The sequence below is a fragment of the Vipera berus genome, assembly GCF_964194415.1.
Source record: "Vipera berus genome assembly, chromosome: 3".
NCBI lineage: Eukaryota > Metazoa > Chordata > Lepidosauria > Squamata > Viperidae > Vipera > Vipera berus.
In genome coordinates, this window is record NC_138204.1 from 53,461,132 (window position 1) to 53,481,911 (window position 20,780).

Genomic DNA, 20,780 nt, shown 5'->3' on the forward strand with positions numbered 1-20,780 from the left:
CAATTAAAATTGGCTAAAGAAGTTCAATCATGCTTTAATCAAATGTATAATGTTTTACAATCCTCAAAGAAAAGGACTTGTTTATCTAGGCCAGGGGTGGGCAATTAATTTTCCAAAGAAACCACAAGAGAAACATGGTTTGCTCTGGAAGGCCCCTGCCATCGCTGCTCAATCCCTCATTGTTGACACCCTGATGCCGTGGCTGCCAACACTGCACTGACACACTGCCCCCCCATCAACACACTGATGCCGATGCTGCTGACACCCCAGCCCCTGCTGCTGACACTGCTGATAACAGAGGCCAGACTGGGACTGCCCATAGACCAGATGTGGCCCACGGGCCATAAAATGTCCAAGTTTCATCTAGATCAATCACTATTTTTTAGCCCCACCTTTTTCACGGAACTGATGTTATAAAGGCAAAATGAAGAAAAACCTTTATATGAACTTGCATGAGCTTCATAGGGAAAATCAGAATATAAATATAGGTAGCCCTTAACTTCCAACAGCAGTTGGTACCTGAATTTCAATACTGATGTAAAGTATGATCACATCACTTAGTGACAGCAAACTCTGCAGAATTACCCAGCAATTTGTAACTTCCCCTGCTGGTTTCCCCACTAACCTTCGGAAGAAATCATCAGAAAAGGATGCAAATTACAGTCATGTGAACACGAGGTCATAAGCGCAAGCCAGTTAGCAAATGGCCAGATTGCAATAATATAAATGCAAAGATGGTCAGAACTCTGAGGACAGGTCATAATCACAATATTCAGTGCTATCCTAATTCAATGCTGTCCTAATATCTGAATAATCATCTGTAAATCTAGAAAACATATATTTTTCTAAATAGAAATTGTGACTATAAGTAGTCATTCAAAATCATCCCCCCCAAAAAATACTTCCATTTTAGATCACAAGATCACAATTTCAATTGCCACACCAATGAAGAAACCTCCATCCCCTTTCTCCAAATCTTACCTCAGTACTGAGGGTCAATAACAAATCAGAATTCTGAGGGTGATAAATTATTTGAGTTAAAGGATGGAAAGGAAGATCTGTTAGTACAAAATTCTTCGCAAAATCAGATGATCGGAAGATTCTTCCACCATGGAATGGTCCAGATCTATCCCCAGTCAGTATGACCTAGAAAATGAAAGATGAGAATCATCTCCCAAACATTCACATAGGAGCTCATCCCCACTGCCAGTTTGTCATGTGTTGAAATTAGAATGTCTGAATCCTTATTTAGAATAGTTTTTAAAAGTACAAAATAAGTCCCTGGAAAAAAAAGTAAGCATAAGTAGCATTAGAAATTCTAATGCAAGACACTGGGTTTATGGTTTTTGTGATGACAAATGGAACTGCTTTGCTATGCCACAAATGATTTTATGAAACCCAATAAGGAAATCTCTAAAACATTAAACTATTCCTGCTTATCCCTCTGATAGAAATGTCAGGGAAAGAAAAATCTTATCCATATTATATCTATGGACAGCCTCAATAATGTAGGATGAAATTATGTTGGGAGAAAAAAAACATTTTTTTCGTTCTGGAAGCAAACTAATGGCAGTAATTTAAAATTCAGTACAAGTTAGAAAAACCATAACCTTATCTCCCCACTAATGACAGACAAGTCCTATACAGTTTATTTAAGACAGTGTGCAGCAAGAAGGGGAAAGAAGAATTAGATGATACTAGCCTACTCTAACAAGTAAGGTTGTGAGGTTGCATTGCAGAGCTGCCCAATTTTCTTTAGGTCAAGGGCACCCCAGATTTTGAACAGCACAGTAAAAAACACAATCCAAACGTGGAAAGTGATAAGTAGGAATCCAAAAAAGCTTAAGAAACACAGTTTGCTCAAACCTTCCTTTGACCTTTTAAAATCCAAGAAAAAGTCAATATTTTCGGACCTATTCATTAGGTTCATGAAACCATGGTGAAGCAGTGATTAAAATGCAGTATTGCAGGCTAACTCTGCTCACTGCTAGGAGTTTGATTCCATAAGGACCCACACTGTTGGGGGCAATATGCTGACTCTGTAAACCACTTAGAGAGGGCTGTAAAGCACTGTGAAGCGGTATATAAATCTAAGTGCTATTGCTATTCAGTAGATCAGAATGTCAAACTCGTGACGTCACGTGATGTCATGCAACGTATCGGGACAGTTTTGCCATTGCCGGCAATGGGGTGGGCATGGCTTCCAGATGACGCGTCCGGCCCACGGGCCAGCAGTTTGACACCCCTGCAGTAGATGGTCATATGCCAGAGATGAACCTTGTCAGTTTTTTGCACCACTCCTCTAGAATGCCTTGGCAAGTAGCAACCACTGGAAAACTAAGAATAAACTTAAATCCACTTAAGTAATAAACTTAAATAGTTCCAGCCATGTTAACAGCTGAAGTTCAATCTTAAATCTATTCTCCAATACTAAGCTAAATTATTAAAATGCAGCCGTTTTAGACCCTTCATCTCAAGACTTCCAATTTTATCACAAAGTATAGGGCTAACAAACAGCCTACTCTGCACAGTAATAACTAATTGTTCCTACCTTCCCTGAATTCTCTGGCCCAATAGCCATTCCAAATTCTGTTCTGATGAAAGTGTTGTTAATGAGGTCTGTAATATCTGTGAAAGTTTTCCCATAATCTTCACTAAGATAAAAGGGGGGGGGAAAAGACAAAGGACAAAAATTACCCAAACAGCTTGAAATAATCATTTGTCTTATTGAAGCAATAAAATAAATATCAAAAAGAACTGGAAAAATGTAAAAGTTAACAATGTAAAAATCACTTAAGAGGTTTTCTATGGCAAGATTTAGTTCCACGAGGAAATATGTGCACAATAATAGAATGTTTATATATGTGCACAAATATAAAAAAAACAAATTGTAGTGATAATTATCCTTTACACAGATACAGCTACCGTATTTTCCGGCGTATAAGACGACTGGGCGTATAAGATGACCCCCGACCTTTGAGAAGATTTTCATGGGTTAAAAAGTCGTTTTATATGCCGGAAAATACGGTACTACACTTTATCATATAAAATAGCTCCCATATTTTAAAATTCCTCTCATTTTCAGGTAATCGTCAAAATAGTTAACACAATTAAAAATTAAAACAAGCAGTCAATTACACTGTAAAAAATGCCATTAAAATCCATAAATCTGTACCCATTCTGAAAGTAGGAACCATAATCATAAATGGCGCCTTCTACTAAACCTCTACGGAACAAAATTGATTTGGCTTGATATTAGTAGCACTGATGATTCAGTCAGAGAAGGGTTTTCAAAACTGGTGCTCTCTCATAGCTAGAAGGATCCACACCAGGGGTAGGCAACCTCGGCTCTTTTATGACTCATGGACTTCAATTGCCAGAATTCCTGGGAGTTGAAGTCCATGAGTCATAAAAGAGCCGAGGTTGCCTACCCCTGATCTACACAGTAACTATTGCACTGAAACAGTCTGTATTAGGATTGTTCTGGAGCAGTCTTTCTCAGTCTCAGCAATTTAAGAGGTGTGAACCTCAACTCCCAGCACTGGCTGGGGAATTTTGGGAACAGAAGTCCACACCTCTTAAAATTGATGAGACTGAGAAAGACCACTCAGCCTTAGCAGAGGAGCTTTCCCAGTTCTTCCACAGCAAAACTTAATTTACTGACCGCATGTCAGTAAATCCCTCTTCTGCCTGTGGGAATCTTGAAGTTGGGAGCAAACTACCACTGTACAGTATGCCAACCCTTGGCAGGAGCAATTCCTTTCTAAAAAGGACTACTTCTTCAGGCTTCCCCTCTCTGGTGTAACTTGTTCTACGGAACTACTGAAAAATGGAAAAGCAGGAGCAGTCAGCTACACCAAAGCAAATATTGGAGGAAAAAGTCTAACCAATATTTCTTGTTTCCAGCTGAGAAAAAAAATAAATGACTGTAATTCTAGCCTGAATTATACGAGATGTTAATTGGTAGGTGAGGCCTTCATCTTATCTCAGCGTTTTATTAACTCTACTAGGCAGTGCTTTTTTTGTAAAAGAAAAAGGTGCCGGAACTCACACATGTCATACAACCCACCTTGCCTACCCTATAAGGTTCTATCCAAAAAAGGTGCCGGAACTCCGTTCTGAGGTTCTGAGCGTTCTATGACAAAAAAAGCCCTGCTACTAGGAATCAAAAAGGGGGCTGCTTCTGAAGTTATTTCCAACAGGCAGAGGAAAGAGATGGATTATATTTGCTCATCTATTAAGATAAAAAAGTCCTGGGTCAACATGTTCCTATTTAAAAAAAAACAGGTTTATGTTGCCATTGTTTAAAGTTAAGCATGGAAAACTATACATATTTACAGGAAAGCAGCATTTTAAAGGAACAGGTCACCCAACATTTAATGGATGGAAACAGGCTTTTGTAGCAATTGAGCACTGAAGCAATGCTGACTTAAAAAAAGAAAGAAAACTTAATAAATATCTGATTACATAGAACTATAGACAACTATAAAGTCTTTACCTTCGGTATAATTTAGACTGCCCAAAGCTCACGATGACTAGAGGAAGCTGGAAAGTAGTCAACACAAGAATAACCTGGAAACAGAAAGTGGAAAAGTTATTTATTTATTTTTATTTTATTTTTATTTTTATTACATTTATATCCCGCCCTTCTCCGAAGACTCAGGGTGGCTTACAAGCTTAGCAGTAGCCTTCATTCTATGTATATGCCTGCTTGTTAGGGCTTTCCACACACCCCAAGCGGCATTATTACAAAGTCAGCTTATTGCCTATTTTAATAATAGCGTTCAATTACTTTAATAGATGCTATATAATAGCAAAGATAACAAAAGGGTTCTGGCTAACAATTGGTTTCTGTCAGGCTCAACTGCTTTCAGCCACATTTCAGCATACTCATACAATGCGTCTATTCAAAAGGTAGATCAACCAAATAAAAATTAATACAGCTGGATGAATAAGTCTCTAGAAATTATTGCATGTTCATTTCAAAAATTAGGTGTTATACATTACATTATATTAAATAATTTTATGAAAAAATATTCTACCCTTGTTATTACAGTTATCTAATCCTTAAATTCCTATCCTAAACCATCACCCTATTTCTCCTTTTCTTTGCTGGAGGAAAAATAATTTATTTAAACCTTCATAACCTTTAATCAAAAGAGCAACTTAAACTGTCAGTAGAGTTATACTTTAAAAAATATCTATGTAGCTTTGATGGAGCTATGAATCAGAGTTAATATATGATCATTCATTTGGCCAAGTATAAAATATTTTAAACTGTGCACCTTCATTCTGGAATGTCCACTTGCCCTTTGATTATTGAAACTGTGCAAATACCTGGATGATATACTCATTAGACTAAGACATTAATAATTAGAATGTTTAGAATTTGGTATTTTGTCCCCTCCTCCCAAAAACATATTTCCAATCTTAACACATCATGAATTGGAAGTGTCTGCTTTTCAGTAATACCAGAAATGGGTCTGTTCTCTTATGCTGAGCATCAGTGAAATTCCTGAATGAGCATTAGACTGGATTTATTGAAAGTGAAGGGAAAGATTCCATCAGATTAGTATTTGTTTATTTATTTGTCATCCAATTCCAATGGGCTGAACTCAGTATGGCCATGGCCATACATTTCACTGGCACAAAGATGATTTGCCACTGTATTCTTCCACAATTATTGGCCGGGGGGGGGAGTCTCTTATCTAAATATTAATCAGGTTTAACTCTACTCACCTTATCTTGAGATGAAAGTTGGCCAAGTTACTGACACTATTAGTAATTTAAATAAAGGCGTATGAGAAGCAGACAGAAATAACTCGATTTAAGATTCCATTATTTTTGAAAGAGAGAAAAGGAAGTTGGCAAAACTATATCATCTGCTGCTGGGCACCTCCCAAACATCTCTTCCTGGTTTAAAAGGAAAAACTGGAAAAACATATATGATTTCCCCCTAATTCTTCTCCCAATATGCTCAATTAAATCCAACTATCCATGAAGTCAGCTGACAATTTATATGACCCCTTCTGCCATGGGTCTATGACAATTCCCCCATGGCCAACTTGCAGCAGCCAACTCACCGTGGGACAACTCGCTGCACAGCAAGAGTTACACTAATATCAAAGAAATGGTGGAATAGAATGATTAAAGAAAGGATGCAAAAGGAGGGGCAGAACGAAATGTGAATGACAAAAATTAAAATAATTTTAATTTATTTTAAATAATTAAATTGAATTGTTAAATTGTCCTGCAGCGAGTTGTCCCGCTGTGAGTTGGTCATGGTGAATGGGCCGTGGTGAGTTGGCTGTGGTGAGTTGTTCCATTCCATCCTGCTACTGTCACTTGCCCTACACTGTACAATGGATAATCTTAATTGTGTCTAAAAATTGGCTCAAAATTATATATATATATATAAATGCTCTGAAATTGAACCACTCTCTTTCAGCATGGGATGAACAAGCAACAGCTCTGTGTAGGATATTAAGAAATGTGTGGTTTTCTCTCCACATCAACAAGGCTTAATCACTGAAGCAATTATCACTGCAACCCTGAATGAGTAGATAGATGTTACTTACCAAACCTGTGAGTCACTTCATTTACACAACAAAACACCCACAAGAGTTCTTTGTTCCTGAGTAAGATGGCAATATTTTAAATAAGAAACAGAATAGCTTGCAGCTGTAGAGAATAATTTCTTATCACCTACCAGGCAAAAATACTATAATTCTTTTTTATTTGGGAAGGTTAAGGCAAAAGCATCTTTATTTGAAAGTACAAAACCAAGTCATGGCATGGAATTATTTCATATATTATACTTTTGCTTTTTCTGAATACTTAAAATATCTGATCAACCAAGTCTTACTTACTCCAGTGCTATCTCCAATCCAGGAAAGGGACACTGAGCCACTGAGGTCATTGAAGACACGCTGTAAAGACAATTGCAGATACATTTTAGTCTCTGCTCTTGTTGCTGACATTATTCAACAAATACGGTAGCCCTTTCACTTTCTTCCAAGAGGGCTAGAAACTTGTTTCTGGACACCATATTCCTCACAATCTTATTGCATGTTAAATTTAATAGTTATAATTTCCCAATAAGGTATACAAGAGAACAGATAATGTAACCCTTATGGAGTTGATCCTCTAGAGCAGGGGTCTTCAAACTTGGCCCTTTTATGACTTGTGGACTTCAACTCCCAGAATTCCTCATCCAGCATCCCTGGCTGAGGAATTCTTGGAGTTGAAGTCCACAAGTCATAAAAGGGCCAAGTTTGAAGACCCCTGCTCTAGAGCATGTGTGCGCAGCCCACAGTCACATGACGCCCCAGACAGCTAGTAATGCAACCCCACTAGATTGTAATTGTTTAACATTACTGTGTGACCTAATGCCAAAACACACTTACAAAAGCAATTCTTGCTCTAGCATAGAACATTACTACTTCCTTTCATACTTCCTTCTGTTTTATTTTGCAGAATTATTTAAATATTCTTGGTACATAATACAGCTCTAAAAATAATTCAGAATTGTCCTAAACTGGGAAAAGATTGCTGAGACTAATAGATTTCCCAGAATTAACATTTATTCATAAAGTATCATTTAACACTATTATTAGTATTACTCTAAACAGCAATTTCCAACTTGATGCAAATACTGTTCTCGCCATGGTTCCCCCCCCCCTTTTTGGTATTAGAATTAAGACAGTCTAATTAACAGAAGTACAAGATCAGAACCCTCAAACATTTTTTAACCCAAGTTGGAATAAATTAAAAAAAGGCTCCTCACATTTCACATTCTCTTCCAAGATGGCTTAAAAAATTATTTGGGCACAGCAACTGCTAAGCACATTGATTTGTGCTTTAGATTGTAAGCCGCCCTGAGTCTTCGAGAAGGGCGGGATATAAATGGGATTAAAAAAAACACAAAACAAAACTGTAAGCTAAACATAAATTAAATAGGCCAACCATCCATCGTTACAGTATGCAACTGGTCTTCAAAAACTGCCACAATACATAATCAGAATATGGCATTAGACAACTCTGTGTAATGTACAATAGTAGTCCAAAGTTCTCTTATTTGTATTCCCTGAAGGCTGTGCCAACACCTGCTCAGTAGGTTCAAAGCCATAACAATAATCTTGTATGTTGCATAAGGACGACACTCTTAATGTTCCAAAGATACAAACCAACCATGCTGTTGTATGCCTAAAGATATATGTTGATATTACTTCAGAAAGAAAAACAAAAGCAAATTCAAATCACTAATTTTTCTACAAAGGCTGCAATGTTTTCTTTACAGCTCTGTAAGCACCTGACTCAGAAATATCACAATTCAAACACTGTTATAAAGTAGAAAACATACTACTGATCAACCAAGATCAGTGTTAAGAATCAATATGAAACACACAATCCCTGAATCTCCAAATATATGAGATGAAAACGTCCCAGGCATATTTATTACTTCAAAGTAAGAAAAATAAAAGCACATTAACAATGCAACATTGGCACAATTACAGTTCAGAAAGCCAAACAAAGGACTTCATCCTCAGGAATCCAGGTGTTATTGTTGGTTCCCTGGGGGAAGAAGAGGGCACACAAGAAGTGCTGCAAAACACAGTCTCGTTTTGATACTGCTTTCCTGAACACCATATATTGAATGCTGTACAAATAAAAATTATAATTGTAACTAGCCATGTGTTTCATATGAATAACAGTTTAAGAAAGAAGCAAACACTGTGTTATAGCTATACAGGTATATAAAATAGAGAAAACTGATACTATAGGGTTAAATTACTCTTGGCTATGGAAACAGCTGTAATTAGCAACCAGTCTGAAGGAGGAAGAGGTTGCTAAGAGCCATTTGTGTAACAGACAGCTTCCTCAATAAAGAAACAGAAGGGGTAATATAAATGCTTCTCCTGAACTATTCTAAAAGCTGGTATCTAATTCAAATATATCTTTAGCTTTGTTGCTAAATATCAGCCTACTGGTAGAGTTAAAATTTAGAAGCAGCAGTAAAACTAGATGAGAGCATTTGGGGGAAGAATAAGTTAAACAGGAGCAAGGAAGACAGAAAAATGAAGAGAAAACCAAGAGTTATTATTACTTGTGACTTGAAACAGAGCTTTTAAAAAATCTTAAACTGCTGGATGGCTCCACAGCAGACCCAATGAACTGTACTGTCCATATTACTTAACAACATATTACTTAACAACAAAACTGCATCCAGTTTTGGTCACCATGATGTAAAAAAGATGTTGAGACTCTAAAAAGAGTACAGAGAAGGGCAACAAAGATGATTAGGGGATTGGAGGCTAAAACATATAAGGAACGGTTGCTGGAATTGGGTACTATGTGTAGTTTAACAAAGAGAAGGGTGAGGGGTGACATGATAGCAGTGTTCCAATATTACAGAGGTTGCCACAAAGAAGAGGGAGTCAAGCTATTCTCCAAAGCACCTGAAGGCAGGACAAGAAGCAACGGATGGAAACTAACCAAAGAGAGAAGCAACCTAGAACTAAGGAGAAACTTCCTGACAGTTAGAACAATTAACCAGTGGAACAATCTGCCTCCAGAAGCTGTGAACGCTCCAACACTGGAAGTTTTTAAGAAGAGACTGGACAACCATTTGTCTGTAATGGTATAGGGTTTCCTGCATTATTATTATTATTATTATTATTATTATTATTATTATTATTATTATTATTATTATTATTATTATTATTATTATTATTATTATTAATTATTATTATTATTATTATTATTTAAAAGAATCCCAAGCATTTAATTCTACATTTCCTCCAGGAGCTCAAAGCAATTTACTTTTTTTTAAAAAAATCACCCAACCCCATGATATATACAGATAGTCCTTGACTTACGACCACAAGTGAGCCCAAAATTTCTGTTGCTAAGTGAAACATTTGTTAAGTGAGTTTGCCAGTTTTAAAACCTTTCTTGCTACAGTTGTTAAGTGAATCACTGTAGCTGGTAAATTAGTCAAACTATTCTTAAGTAAATCTGGCTTCCCCGTTGACTTTGCTTGTCAGAAGGTCACAGAAGGGGATCACGTGACCCAGGGACACAACAACCGTCATAAATACATGCCAGTTTGCAAGCAACCGAATTTTGATCACATGATCATAGGGATGCTATAATGGTCGTAAGTGTGAAAACTGGTCATAATCAATGTCATTAGTAACTCTGAACGGTCACTAAACACAAAATAAGTCGAAGAATACCTGTACTGAGTTGAAATGGACAGACCCAAAGTCACCTAACAAAGTTTCCATGGCTGAGGATAGATTTGACGCTGGGTTCCCACACAGGAATCCTTGTGACAGCCAACTCCTCTTCAAGAATTATTGACTAATCAGATTTCTCCAGAGAATTGCGTAACATTTTGGCTTTAAAGCCATTTTGGCTTCATAGAATGCCTTTTGGTTTTGAATATGAAAAACTAGGTACTGAAAAATTTGGTTGCATAGTTTTCTCCCAATTTTTGTACTTTTATAAGAGCCTATAGTTCTAATTCTATAATAATCACCTACTGTATTCCATTTTCCAAGGTTACGCTCAACTCTTTTATGTCAACAGCATTAGAAAGTTACTTCCTGGCATTTTATTAATAAAAAGACTATGGTTCCTTTTTGGCCTCACAGTACTGACAGTATTATGATTATAACTCTGTCAACTGTTCAGTTGTCAGTTGAAATAAATGTATAAATGTTCAAAATAATTTCTGCATTCAGAAATTTTACTCAGCAGTGAGTGGTCCGTTCTTGATACAGCAGTCCAAGAAGTACACCGGAATCCTGTAGGACAATTAATTTGAATCCTCCTACTTTCTTCAGAACAGCTGTGCTCTGAATCACTTTGCAGTTTCTTCCACATTAGTCCTCATTTTCAGAGCACTGTAATCTTTTATTAGAGACTGCAGCCGTATGTTATTAATTTTGAGACTCCAAGACAAAGCTACATACTAGGCATCTGAAGTTATTTTGTTAGTTCTTAATAGCTTTTACTGCTATTTTTTTTTGTATTTATTTAGTAGTGCATGCATTTCCTAATATTTATTTATTTATTTATTTGGATTTGTATACCAAATTTGTATTTTGGTAGGAAAAAGGTAAACTACCACTTTTTTATTACTTATGGTTTTATCAAGAACAAAAGTGAATGCTATAACTATAAAAACACAGAAAAATATTTACAACATTGGAAAAAAGACATAACATTTCATGCCATCAGACGGCCCCCTAAAAGGTATGGTATTTGAAATCAATTTCTGTTTACTAAATATTTTTTCACTACAGTAGAAACAAATGCAAATATATTTTGCTGTTAGATTTACATTCTTCACCGTCTGACTCCTCCAGATACTGAACTAGCTTCTTACTGCGAAGTGGTTTTTCTTGGAGCATGGCTGGAACAGGAAAGTCCTCACCAGAGCTCAGTTCAATGACAAATATATTAGTTGGTTTCTAATAAAGGACTTTTTTTCTGTTGCTCACAAGCATTTCTGACAGAATTATTTTGGAATTTGGTCCTATCAATTTTCTTGATTTCCGTATTTTTCAGGGCCTTCTTATAAATTACGGTATATTTATAAAACCTATTTAGGTACAGCCTACCTATATCTATGTAGGTAGACTCTATCTCACATTAAGGTACTAAGTAACATTTATAAACTCCACATTCATAAATATATGGAAAGTTTGCTGCTTAAATTCTCAGCAATTTTATATCAATTGATGGTTGCTATACAACATTTATTTTGAACATTTATACATTTATTTCAACTGACAATTGAACAGTTGACAGAGTTAAAATCATAAGCTGGACGTGGCACAGATTTCTGTTTATATTCATTTTCCTTCTATATATTTCTTTGGGTGAGTCTTAAAATTAAGGTCATCTTCCTTGGAAGCAAGTTCAGGTAGCCCACAACTTATGAGCACAATTTCTGTTGTTAAGCAAGACAGTTGCTAAGTTAGTTTTGTTCCATTTTATGACCTGTCTTGCCAGTTATTAAGTGAATCATTGCAGTTCTTAAGTTAGTAATATACTTGTTAAGGGAGCCTGGCTTTGTTTGTCAGAAGGTCAGAAAAGGTGATCTTGGGACAATACAAGTCATAAATACATGCCAGTTGCCAAACATCTGAATTTTGAACATGTGACATGGGGATGCTGCAATGGTCATAAAAGTGAAAAATGGTCATAAGTCACTTTTTTCAGTGCCCTTGTTAAGTTCAAACAGTCACTAAACGGATGGCTGTAAGTTGAGGACCACCTGTACAGAAAAATAATCTCAGTGTGCTGAAATGTTTTTGCAACTTTACAGTGAAATTCATTTTAAGAAATTGCAATATACAGGTCATAGGCATTGTGTACAAGATACAAAAATGACATTTTCTGAGTCTTTAGCATTAGATATGTTCAGGACACACAACATAAATTATGTTTTCTGTTCACCATTAATTTTTACAAAGCAATTTTATTAGTCGCCTAACTCCAATGGACTCTAGAAATATGTAAAATATTTATATATTTTAGTACAAGTCAAGCTAGCATTCTGCTGCATACAGAATGAGAACTGGTAGCTCAGAAACTTTGTTTCTGGTCAAAATCAGAATTTAATGAAAACCTTGTGCTTATACTAGTTAGCATTTACTGTTAGTTCAACAAAACGTACATTAGAATTTGAAACATGATGCAAGTAACTGCATATCAACAGTTATGGATTGCATAATGAGTAGAATTACATGACAAGTCCATTTTAGAGAAAGTTGGAAAACCCCTGTTCATGTTGAATCTCAAGTGCCAGGTTCTTCAAATTTCTTCAGATGTCTGGTTGACATATCGCAATAACTGCAGTTTGCTGAGGTATTACACAATCCAATTAAAATACTGATTCTAACTGAATCTACTAGGAAAATTCCCCTGCCTTGTTAGTTGGCAGATGCAAGAGCATTTCTTAGTTTATATTCATTTATTAAAACCGTATACGCTGCTACACACTTCCACTCTGAGACTATAGGCTTTAACATCACTGCCATGCTAGAATTGATGATGTTTGTCGTTTTAGTTTTGCTGTTTTTTGTGGTACTTTATTGAAGGCGCTGCAGGGAAACTTAAAAATCAGTTGAATGATATCCATGAAGGTGCTTTAAGCTAGAGGATTGAGGAGTTCTCAAGATTAAGATAGTGGAACTATAAATGTATACCATAAGAGAGGGCAATTTGCAAAATCATTATAGATGCACAAGGACCAGGAAGAATTAAAAGGAAAACAAATAGAAAATGAAAAACAGATGGCTTCAACTATAAAATAGTTAAATAATCATATCCAGCAAGTTAATGTGAATAGCTCTTGCATCAAAGTTGAAAGAGGGTTGAGCTGTGTATTGCAGAGTTTTCCTCGAGCCTGTGCTATTCAATATACTTTTAAATTAGATAAGGGGTTAAAACTGGATTTATCAAATGTCTTGGCAGCACAAAGGTAAGGAAGGATAGCAAACATCTTGTAGAACAGTATCACTATTCAGGTGATTCAAGCAGCAACAATAGACATCAACTAGCAAATTAATTTCAGTAGAACAAACATCCTAATTTGGGTAGGAAAAAGTTATGTACACCAAATAGGAGATACCACATTGGGTAGCAGCATATGAGAAAATTATTGGTACAGCTTGATGAAACACAAGCTGAGCATGAGCCAAGAATATGATGCGTACACAGAAAAACTCAAAACCATCCTAGACTGCATTCCCCAGAAGGAACGGGTTGAGATCAACAGAACCAACCCCACTTTCCTCCTCCCTATTTTGCATTGTTCAGATTACATCTACAATACATTGCCAAGTTCTTGGCACTGCAGCTTAGGAAGGATACTGACAAATATATTCATGGAATGAAAACAAGATATTGGTTTCAATTTTTGTAAGTGTACTTAAGTGTTTCGTCAATATTTCGTTTTGTGTGTTTTGAAAAATAAAAATAAAAAAAGGAAAAACCCAGGAGGAACAGTTGGAAGTGTTGAGTTTGTTTAGGCTGGCAAAAATGTAATGTGGGGTCTCTCTGAAATATGTGAAGGATCCATGTAGAGAACAAGATAAATTTGCTCAGCGTTGTTCTAGAACACATGACAGTCAGTTTACACTGGAAGATAATAAAGAGTTCAATTGATCACCATTATGATAAGAGCAGTTCAACAATAGAAACCATTAGCTGGGGGAGTGGGTAGATTCGCCTTCTCCATAAGTATTCCAACAGAAACTGACTAGCCATCTGCTGTAGAGTTAGGTCTTCAACCAATGCCCTATCATTATTCTAGCAGTTTTTCCGCATCTTCTTCAAGAAACCACATTTCCCATCCCTGTTTTGTTTTAGTTTTGTCACTAGTATTAATAATCATCTGACTACACTGTCACTTCACAGATCAAGTTAAAAGATGTACTAGCCTATTTTTTCTTTCTATAAATATTTGTGGAATATTAATAATGTTTACTCTTTATGCTTTAAAATTTCTTGAACTAATTTCCTCACTATACCTAAGCACAACATGTACCACAAGATCTTCACTATCTGCCCCTAAATTTGGTACTGCATTTCTTATTTGACTATACATGCATTGATGTAGTTACATGCATAGTAGATCCAAAGCGTAGCAGATCGAATAATATCTAGCCACAGCTGATTTAAGAGGTTCATATTTGCTTGGAATTAAAAAAAAATTAATCACATTACTATCATACTGCTGCAAGGATAGCAATCCTTCTGTATGCAACTCTGAAAGATGCCCTATTACTCATAGATGTCATAGTTTAATGCCCCAGTTTCTCATTTCTTCCACATGAACACCAAAAATTAATCAAACAATAATGCTTTAAAATAATAAAGACTCACGATTGAATTGTGCAATATCGTACATAGCAGCACAAATACTAGCACCAAACGGCATATATCATCTATCTCTGCATGTTATAGCTATGAAAACACTGCACCTGCATCACTGCTACCTTAGCAATAATAGGAAGGATTACACGAGAGGCTGCCATCCTGAAATGCAGCAGTAATGACGTGTTAGCTGGGGAACAGCTGGGGAAATTCAGATCTTCAATAAAACAGACATTCAAAATCAAAATTGCTTACTTGAGATTCCTCACTATTAATAACTCATTTAGCATTCAACAAGAGTGAAAAGCATAGCTTAGCACTTTATTTTGCCAGAATTACTATAAAGTTAACAAATTAGTGTCACAAATTAGTGTCCTTAGCACTTCAGTGTCACAATCTTTCTGGAAGACTACAGTAAATAGCAGGATCACAGCATCTTCCTGCGTCTTGACTTAAGGCAGTTCAATTACCATTGAATCATTCAGATGACACTGCCAGAGCATATTTGTCATCTGGAGAATTGTAATTTATAAGTTCTGATGATGTTTAACATCCATAATTAAGCAGGAGGGATAGTACAAACTGAAAGGAATGCACTTATGGTAATGTCATAACTGCCTATTTAACCACATATGTGAAATTACTGTGAAGTAGGATGTAGTTTCCCCGGTGCCCAAAGCATTATAATAAATCTGCAACATTGCTAGACCAATCTTTCCCTCAAATTAACAAATTATATTAACAATAACAAATTATACCGGTAGAACCGCCAATATCTCAAGTGAGTTGACATTCAGCATACTGAATATGATCCTAACAGTAGTAAATAGTGAGCAGTATTCACAATTTATTACATGGAAACCTGAAGGGGATGAGAAATTGGGCCTATCAGCATTAATAATGCTTTCTGCGATCTGACTTCAGGAAGACTGAAAATAATTGTGAGAGTTAGTTCTCTCATTGTCTAAGAAAAGCAACTAGGACTAATCTGTCTATTCCCAAAATAAGAGAAATCTAGAACATGGGTGCTCTGACTACAAGAAAAAGCTGTTCTGCCTTTACACAATTAGGGGCAATAAACACTGACTTCGCTATAAGTAAGACACTATGGATGACTTAATTCTTATTATGGACAGAATTCTTCCATAATAGCTTCCCATTAGGGCCAGAATGGAAACAGCCAAGAACACATATCAGAGAAGAAATTATTAATTTACTTCCAACATTGTGGCACTCAAGAAATAACCCAAGAGGAAAATGGGGAAACAACCTCTTCAGCATTACTTATTCCAGGAGTAGCCCTCAGCCCTATTGCTGAAGCCTCAAGAACCAATGATACTACACAATCAAAATTCAGTAGTGTAATGCAACGTGCATTTTGCAGAGGAAAGACTGTAAGACTGACATACTCATTTTGTATTAAATCCCTGAAATTTCCTCCCCTATTAAAATGGGGGGAGGCCTTGAAATTGAACCTTCACCCCTTTTCAGTGTAATATGTACTTTCTGAAATATGTAGTTCTTCTTACTACCTTCCATAGCAAATAAAAACACAGTATCAAACTATTTAAACCTTTCTTGTCCTAGACCTAGAAAAAGGGCAGAGAAAGGTTAGCACTCCTAGAAACTCATTCAAACCACGAAAAACTGGTCTTATTGAACCAGAAATTATATATTGCCCTTCTTACTAAAAGTGATATCATGATGGCCTAAGATTAAAGTATGGATTGAGAATGACACACAAAACAGCTTTCTTTTTCAGGGTTGCCTACATATCTAAATATAAAGAACACCTATATATAACTACAGTAGTAGCACTGTAATTCATTCTTCTCAATAGTATATTTCTTGCAAACAATATCACCACATGTAATGTTATAAATCAATGGTGCAGAAATGATTCCCAAGTACCCTCTAAGATCTCACAACGAGCCACAACAAAAACAGAAAAACACAACAGCAGTAATAAAAATATGTAAAATAATAAAATAGTAAAGAAGGCACTGTTAAAAAGAATCCTCAACTTTTAGAAGATGATTAATGAGGAACAAAGAGTGGCCTCTCCTGAGAGAATTCCAGAAGCCACAACTGTCAACGCTGCTAACATCCAATGTTATTGCTTGACATTGACAATGACTATACATTGACTATACATTGTTATTCTTCAAAGTAGCCATTTCATATGTTAAACTTGTGTATTGCTTTAAGAGATTCAGTTTAAAGTTGGGAGGTGGGAAGAGGAGGATTGTACCTTCAAGGCCATCTCTAACTAAAGAAGATAAGACCTTGGCAGATTTTTCTAACGGAAGGGAAACTGATTCTTTAAATTAATTGGAGAATATGATTAATGACAAAATTAGAAAGGTGGAGAATTGTGTTTTAATATATTGTGCAAGGGGCGGAGATTTCAGATTCCTTCGAGCAAGTATTTGCTAATAAAGGACTTTTAAGGTAAACAATGCCTCAGAGTCACCTGAAAAGCCCATATGTCGGAAACTTGACAACAACAATCACTAAATACACATTTTTAAAAAGACATTTTTTTGTTTTAAAACAAAAACAAAGACAACACATAACACATTTCCTTACTTTTGTATTTTCCAAGTTAGCTAAATAATAAACTACTTACTGTTTAAATAAAACAATAACATTTGGTTATTTATCCTGTTTTTATTTTTTTATTTATTGTCTTGGGGACTGTGGAGACCCAGAAAAAAATCTTATGACAATGATACTGGACACTGGCACTTTGTATCACCATGCCCATTTCCCAAGGTTTTTTTCTATAAAAAAATATAAAGACAAATTAGTGATAAATAGGGTAGAGACTGATCACCATAACAGTCCAAAAATAATGAATATTTAAAATAGTATTTTAAAGTATTTTAAAAAGTATTAAAATAGTATTTAAAACTATTCTTTTAAAACAATCTACCATATCTGGTTAATGAAAGACAATACGAAAATGCTAAAAAAATATTCAGATAAAAAGAAATTAACTCCCTATTCCACTTAGCAGATAGAAAAATTCAGTTTTAATTATGTCAATTATGGTTCTTATTTCTTCTACTGCAATGGATCTTAGAAGATACTGGCTAAATCAGGAAGGGAAATTTTGAGGATAAATTATGAGTTAGTAGTAGCACTGCCAAATATAGATAGATGCCCAACAAACAGAGCAATGTCTCTCTTTTGAATACCTAGGCATCACCTTTCATAAATTCATTGTATAGAAAACACATTTAACCACTATGGACACTACTCTGAACTACTCTTCCAAAAGAGGGCAGCTGATAGCCCCTACATTTAATATATTCCACAGCAAGATGACAATCCAAATGTTGTATGGGGATGGGGATGAGATCTGGTGGTGGATAAGGTTATTGCCCAAGTGGAAGTCATACAGAAAGCCATCAAGTATCCCAGAATGCAGACTTCGCTTCTCCTGTTATACCACTAATTATGGTCCAAACTTTTATATCCTTTCTATAAATGTATTCCCTACCCACGTTGGGATAACATAGCTCTTGGAACAGAGAAAAATATTAGAAATATTTTCCGTTATATATTCAAGATGGACAGTATTTAATATTTATTTGTTATGTATATGCAGGGGTGTGGGTCTATACATGTGTTGTATATAGTATGTTTAGGTGTGTGTCATGTATGTGTTTCACTTTGAGAGCGGGCAACTAAATTTCATTTTTGAAGTGTGCCGTTGTGCCCACAGTAAAAAAAAATGACAATAAAGGTTATCTTATCTTATCTTAAATAGATTTTTTGAAAGGGATACCAATAAAGAGTCTACTGCAGTTCAGTCATTATTATTTAAACTTAAATCTTAATCATAGCTCTTGCTTTATTTTATTTCAACCTCTTTGCAACCAATATTTATTTTATTACTTTTACTGTCATTTCATTTTATTTTATATATTGTGTGCTATGCTACATTGTTAAGGTTTATGGTTACAAGGCCAGTACAAGGCCCACTTTATGAATCAATGAATGCCATTTCATGCAATCAAGACCACCAACCAGGTCCAAATGAATGATTTTCATATCCATGTTTATTTATTTATTTTTATTTATTTAGTTATATTTATATACCGCCCTATTCCCTGAGGACTCAGGGCGGTTTACAGGGAATTAAAAATCCAAAATACAAAAATTAAGAACCAAATTAAAAAATATTAAATTGACCCTGTAGTCGATTAAAAAGAACCCCAAATTAAAATTTCTCCTCAGTCTGGGCCCGAGAGCTCGAAGAGCCAGGTCTTCAGGCCCCGGCGGAATGATCGGAGGTCGGGGGCAGTTCTCAGCTCCACCGGCAGCTGGTTCCAGAGGGCAGGCGCTCCCACCGAGAAGGCCCTATCCCTGGGTGTCACCCGCCGGCAATCTCTTACCGGCGGGACCCTGAGCAGACCCTCCCTGTGGGAGCGCACTGAGCGAAGGGCGTTTAATGCTGGCAACAGGTGTTCCCTCAGATATCCCGGACCCAGGCCATGTAGGGCTTTATAGGTGATAACCAGCACCTTGAATTTCACCCGGAGGGCAACCGGAAGCCAATGCAGCTCACGGAGTAGAGGTGTTACATGGGAGTATCGGGAAACCCCCATTACAACTCGCGCGGCCGCATTCTGCACCAGTTGAAGCCTCCGAGTGGTCTTCAAGGGCAGCCCCATGTAGAGAGCATTACAGTAGTCCAAACGGGAGGTCACAAGCGCGTGAGTAACTGTGCGTAGGGCATCTCGGTCCAGATAGGGACGCAACTGGCGCACCAGGTGAACCTGAGCAAAAGCCCCCCTGGTCACGGCTCCTATATGGTCTTCGAAATTGAGCCGTGAATCCAGGAGGACGCCCAAGTTGCGAGCCCTATCGACGGGGGGTAACACCTCACCCCCCATCATTAAGGATGGAATAACTTGGTTAACCCGAGATGCCGATATGCACAGCCACTCAGTCTTGGCGGGATTGAGACGAAGCCTGTTTCTCCCCATCCAGACCTGAACCGCCTCCAGGCACCGGGACATCACGGAGAGGGCATCACTGGGTTGGTTCGGGGTGGAAAGAAAAAGTTGGGTATCATCAGCGTACTGATGATACCCCACCCCAAAACCACGAATGATCTCGCCCAGCGGCTTCATATAGATGTTGAACAGGAGAGGCGAGAGAACCGACCCCTGAGGAACTCCACAAATGAGAGACCTCGGGGCGGATCTCTGCCCTCCTGTCAACACCGACTGCGAGCGGCCCTGGAGGTAGGAGGAGAACCACCGTAAAACGGTGCCTCCCACTCCCAGCCCCCTGAGACGCCGCAGTAAGATACCATGGTCGATGGTATCGAACGCCGCTGAGAGATCTAATAGGACCAGGACAGAGGAGCAACCCCTGTCCCTAGCCCTCCAGAGATCATTCACCAGCGCGACCAATGCCGTCTCCGTGCTGTGTCCGGGCCTGAAGCCCGATTGGTACGGGTCCAGATAATCAGTTTCCTCCAGGAACAGAGGGAGCTGATGCGCCACCACACTCTCAACAACCTTCGCCAGAAAGCGAAGGTTGGAGACTGGACGGTAGTTGTTTAAAACAGCCGGGTCCAAAGCAGGCTTCTTGAGAAGGGGTCTCACCACCGCCTCCTTCAAGGCGGCAGGAAAGACACCCTCCTTCAAGGAAGCAGTTATTACTGCATGGAACCAGCCTCGTGTTCCCTCCCGAGCCGCATAAGCTAGCCAGGAGGGGCACGGATCCAACAAACAGGTGGTGGTGCTGTCTCCCCATGATCCTGTCCACATCATCAGGGGAAACAGGGTCGAACTCATTCCAGATAACGTGCTCAAGACCGCCTGATTCCTCCACATTAGACTCTGCCCAGTCAGAGTCCAAGCCGG

General features: G+C 37.4%; 1 protein-coding gene across 1 annotated transcript in view; it reads right to left on the reverse strand.

Annotated features, from left to right (window-relative positions):
* Nucleotides 1–20,780, reverse strand: part of SORT1 (sortilin 1) — a 53,261-nt gene that overhangs the window by 21,769 nt on the left and 10,712 nt on the right. The window contains exons 2-5 of the mRNA XM_081324330.1: nucleotides 6,870–6,929; nucleotides 4,499–4,572; nucleotides 2,552–2,654; nucleotides 982–1,146 (exon numbers count right to left, since the gene is read on the reverse strand). Coding sequence (XP_081180456.1) covers nucleotides 982–1,146; nucleotides 2,552–2,654; nucleotides 4,499–4,572; nucleotides 6,870–6,929 — 402 coding nt within the window. The remainder of the gene's footprint in view (nucleotides 1–981; nucleotides 1,147–2,551; nucleotides 2,655–4,498; nucleotides 4,573–6,869; nucleotides 6,930–20,780) is intronic.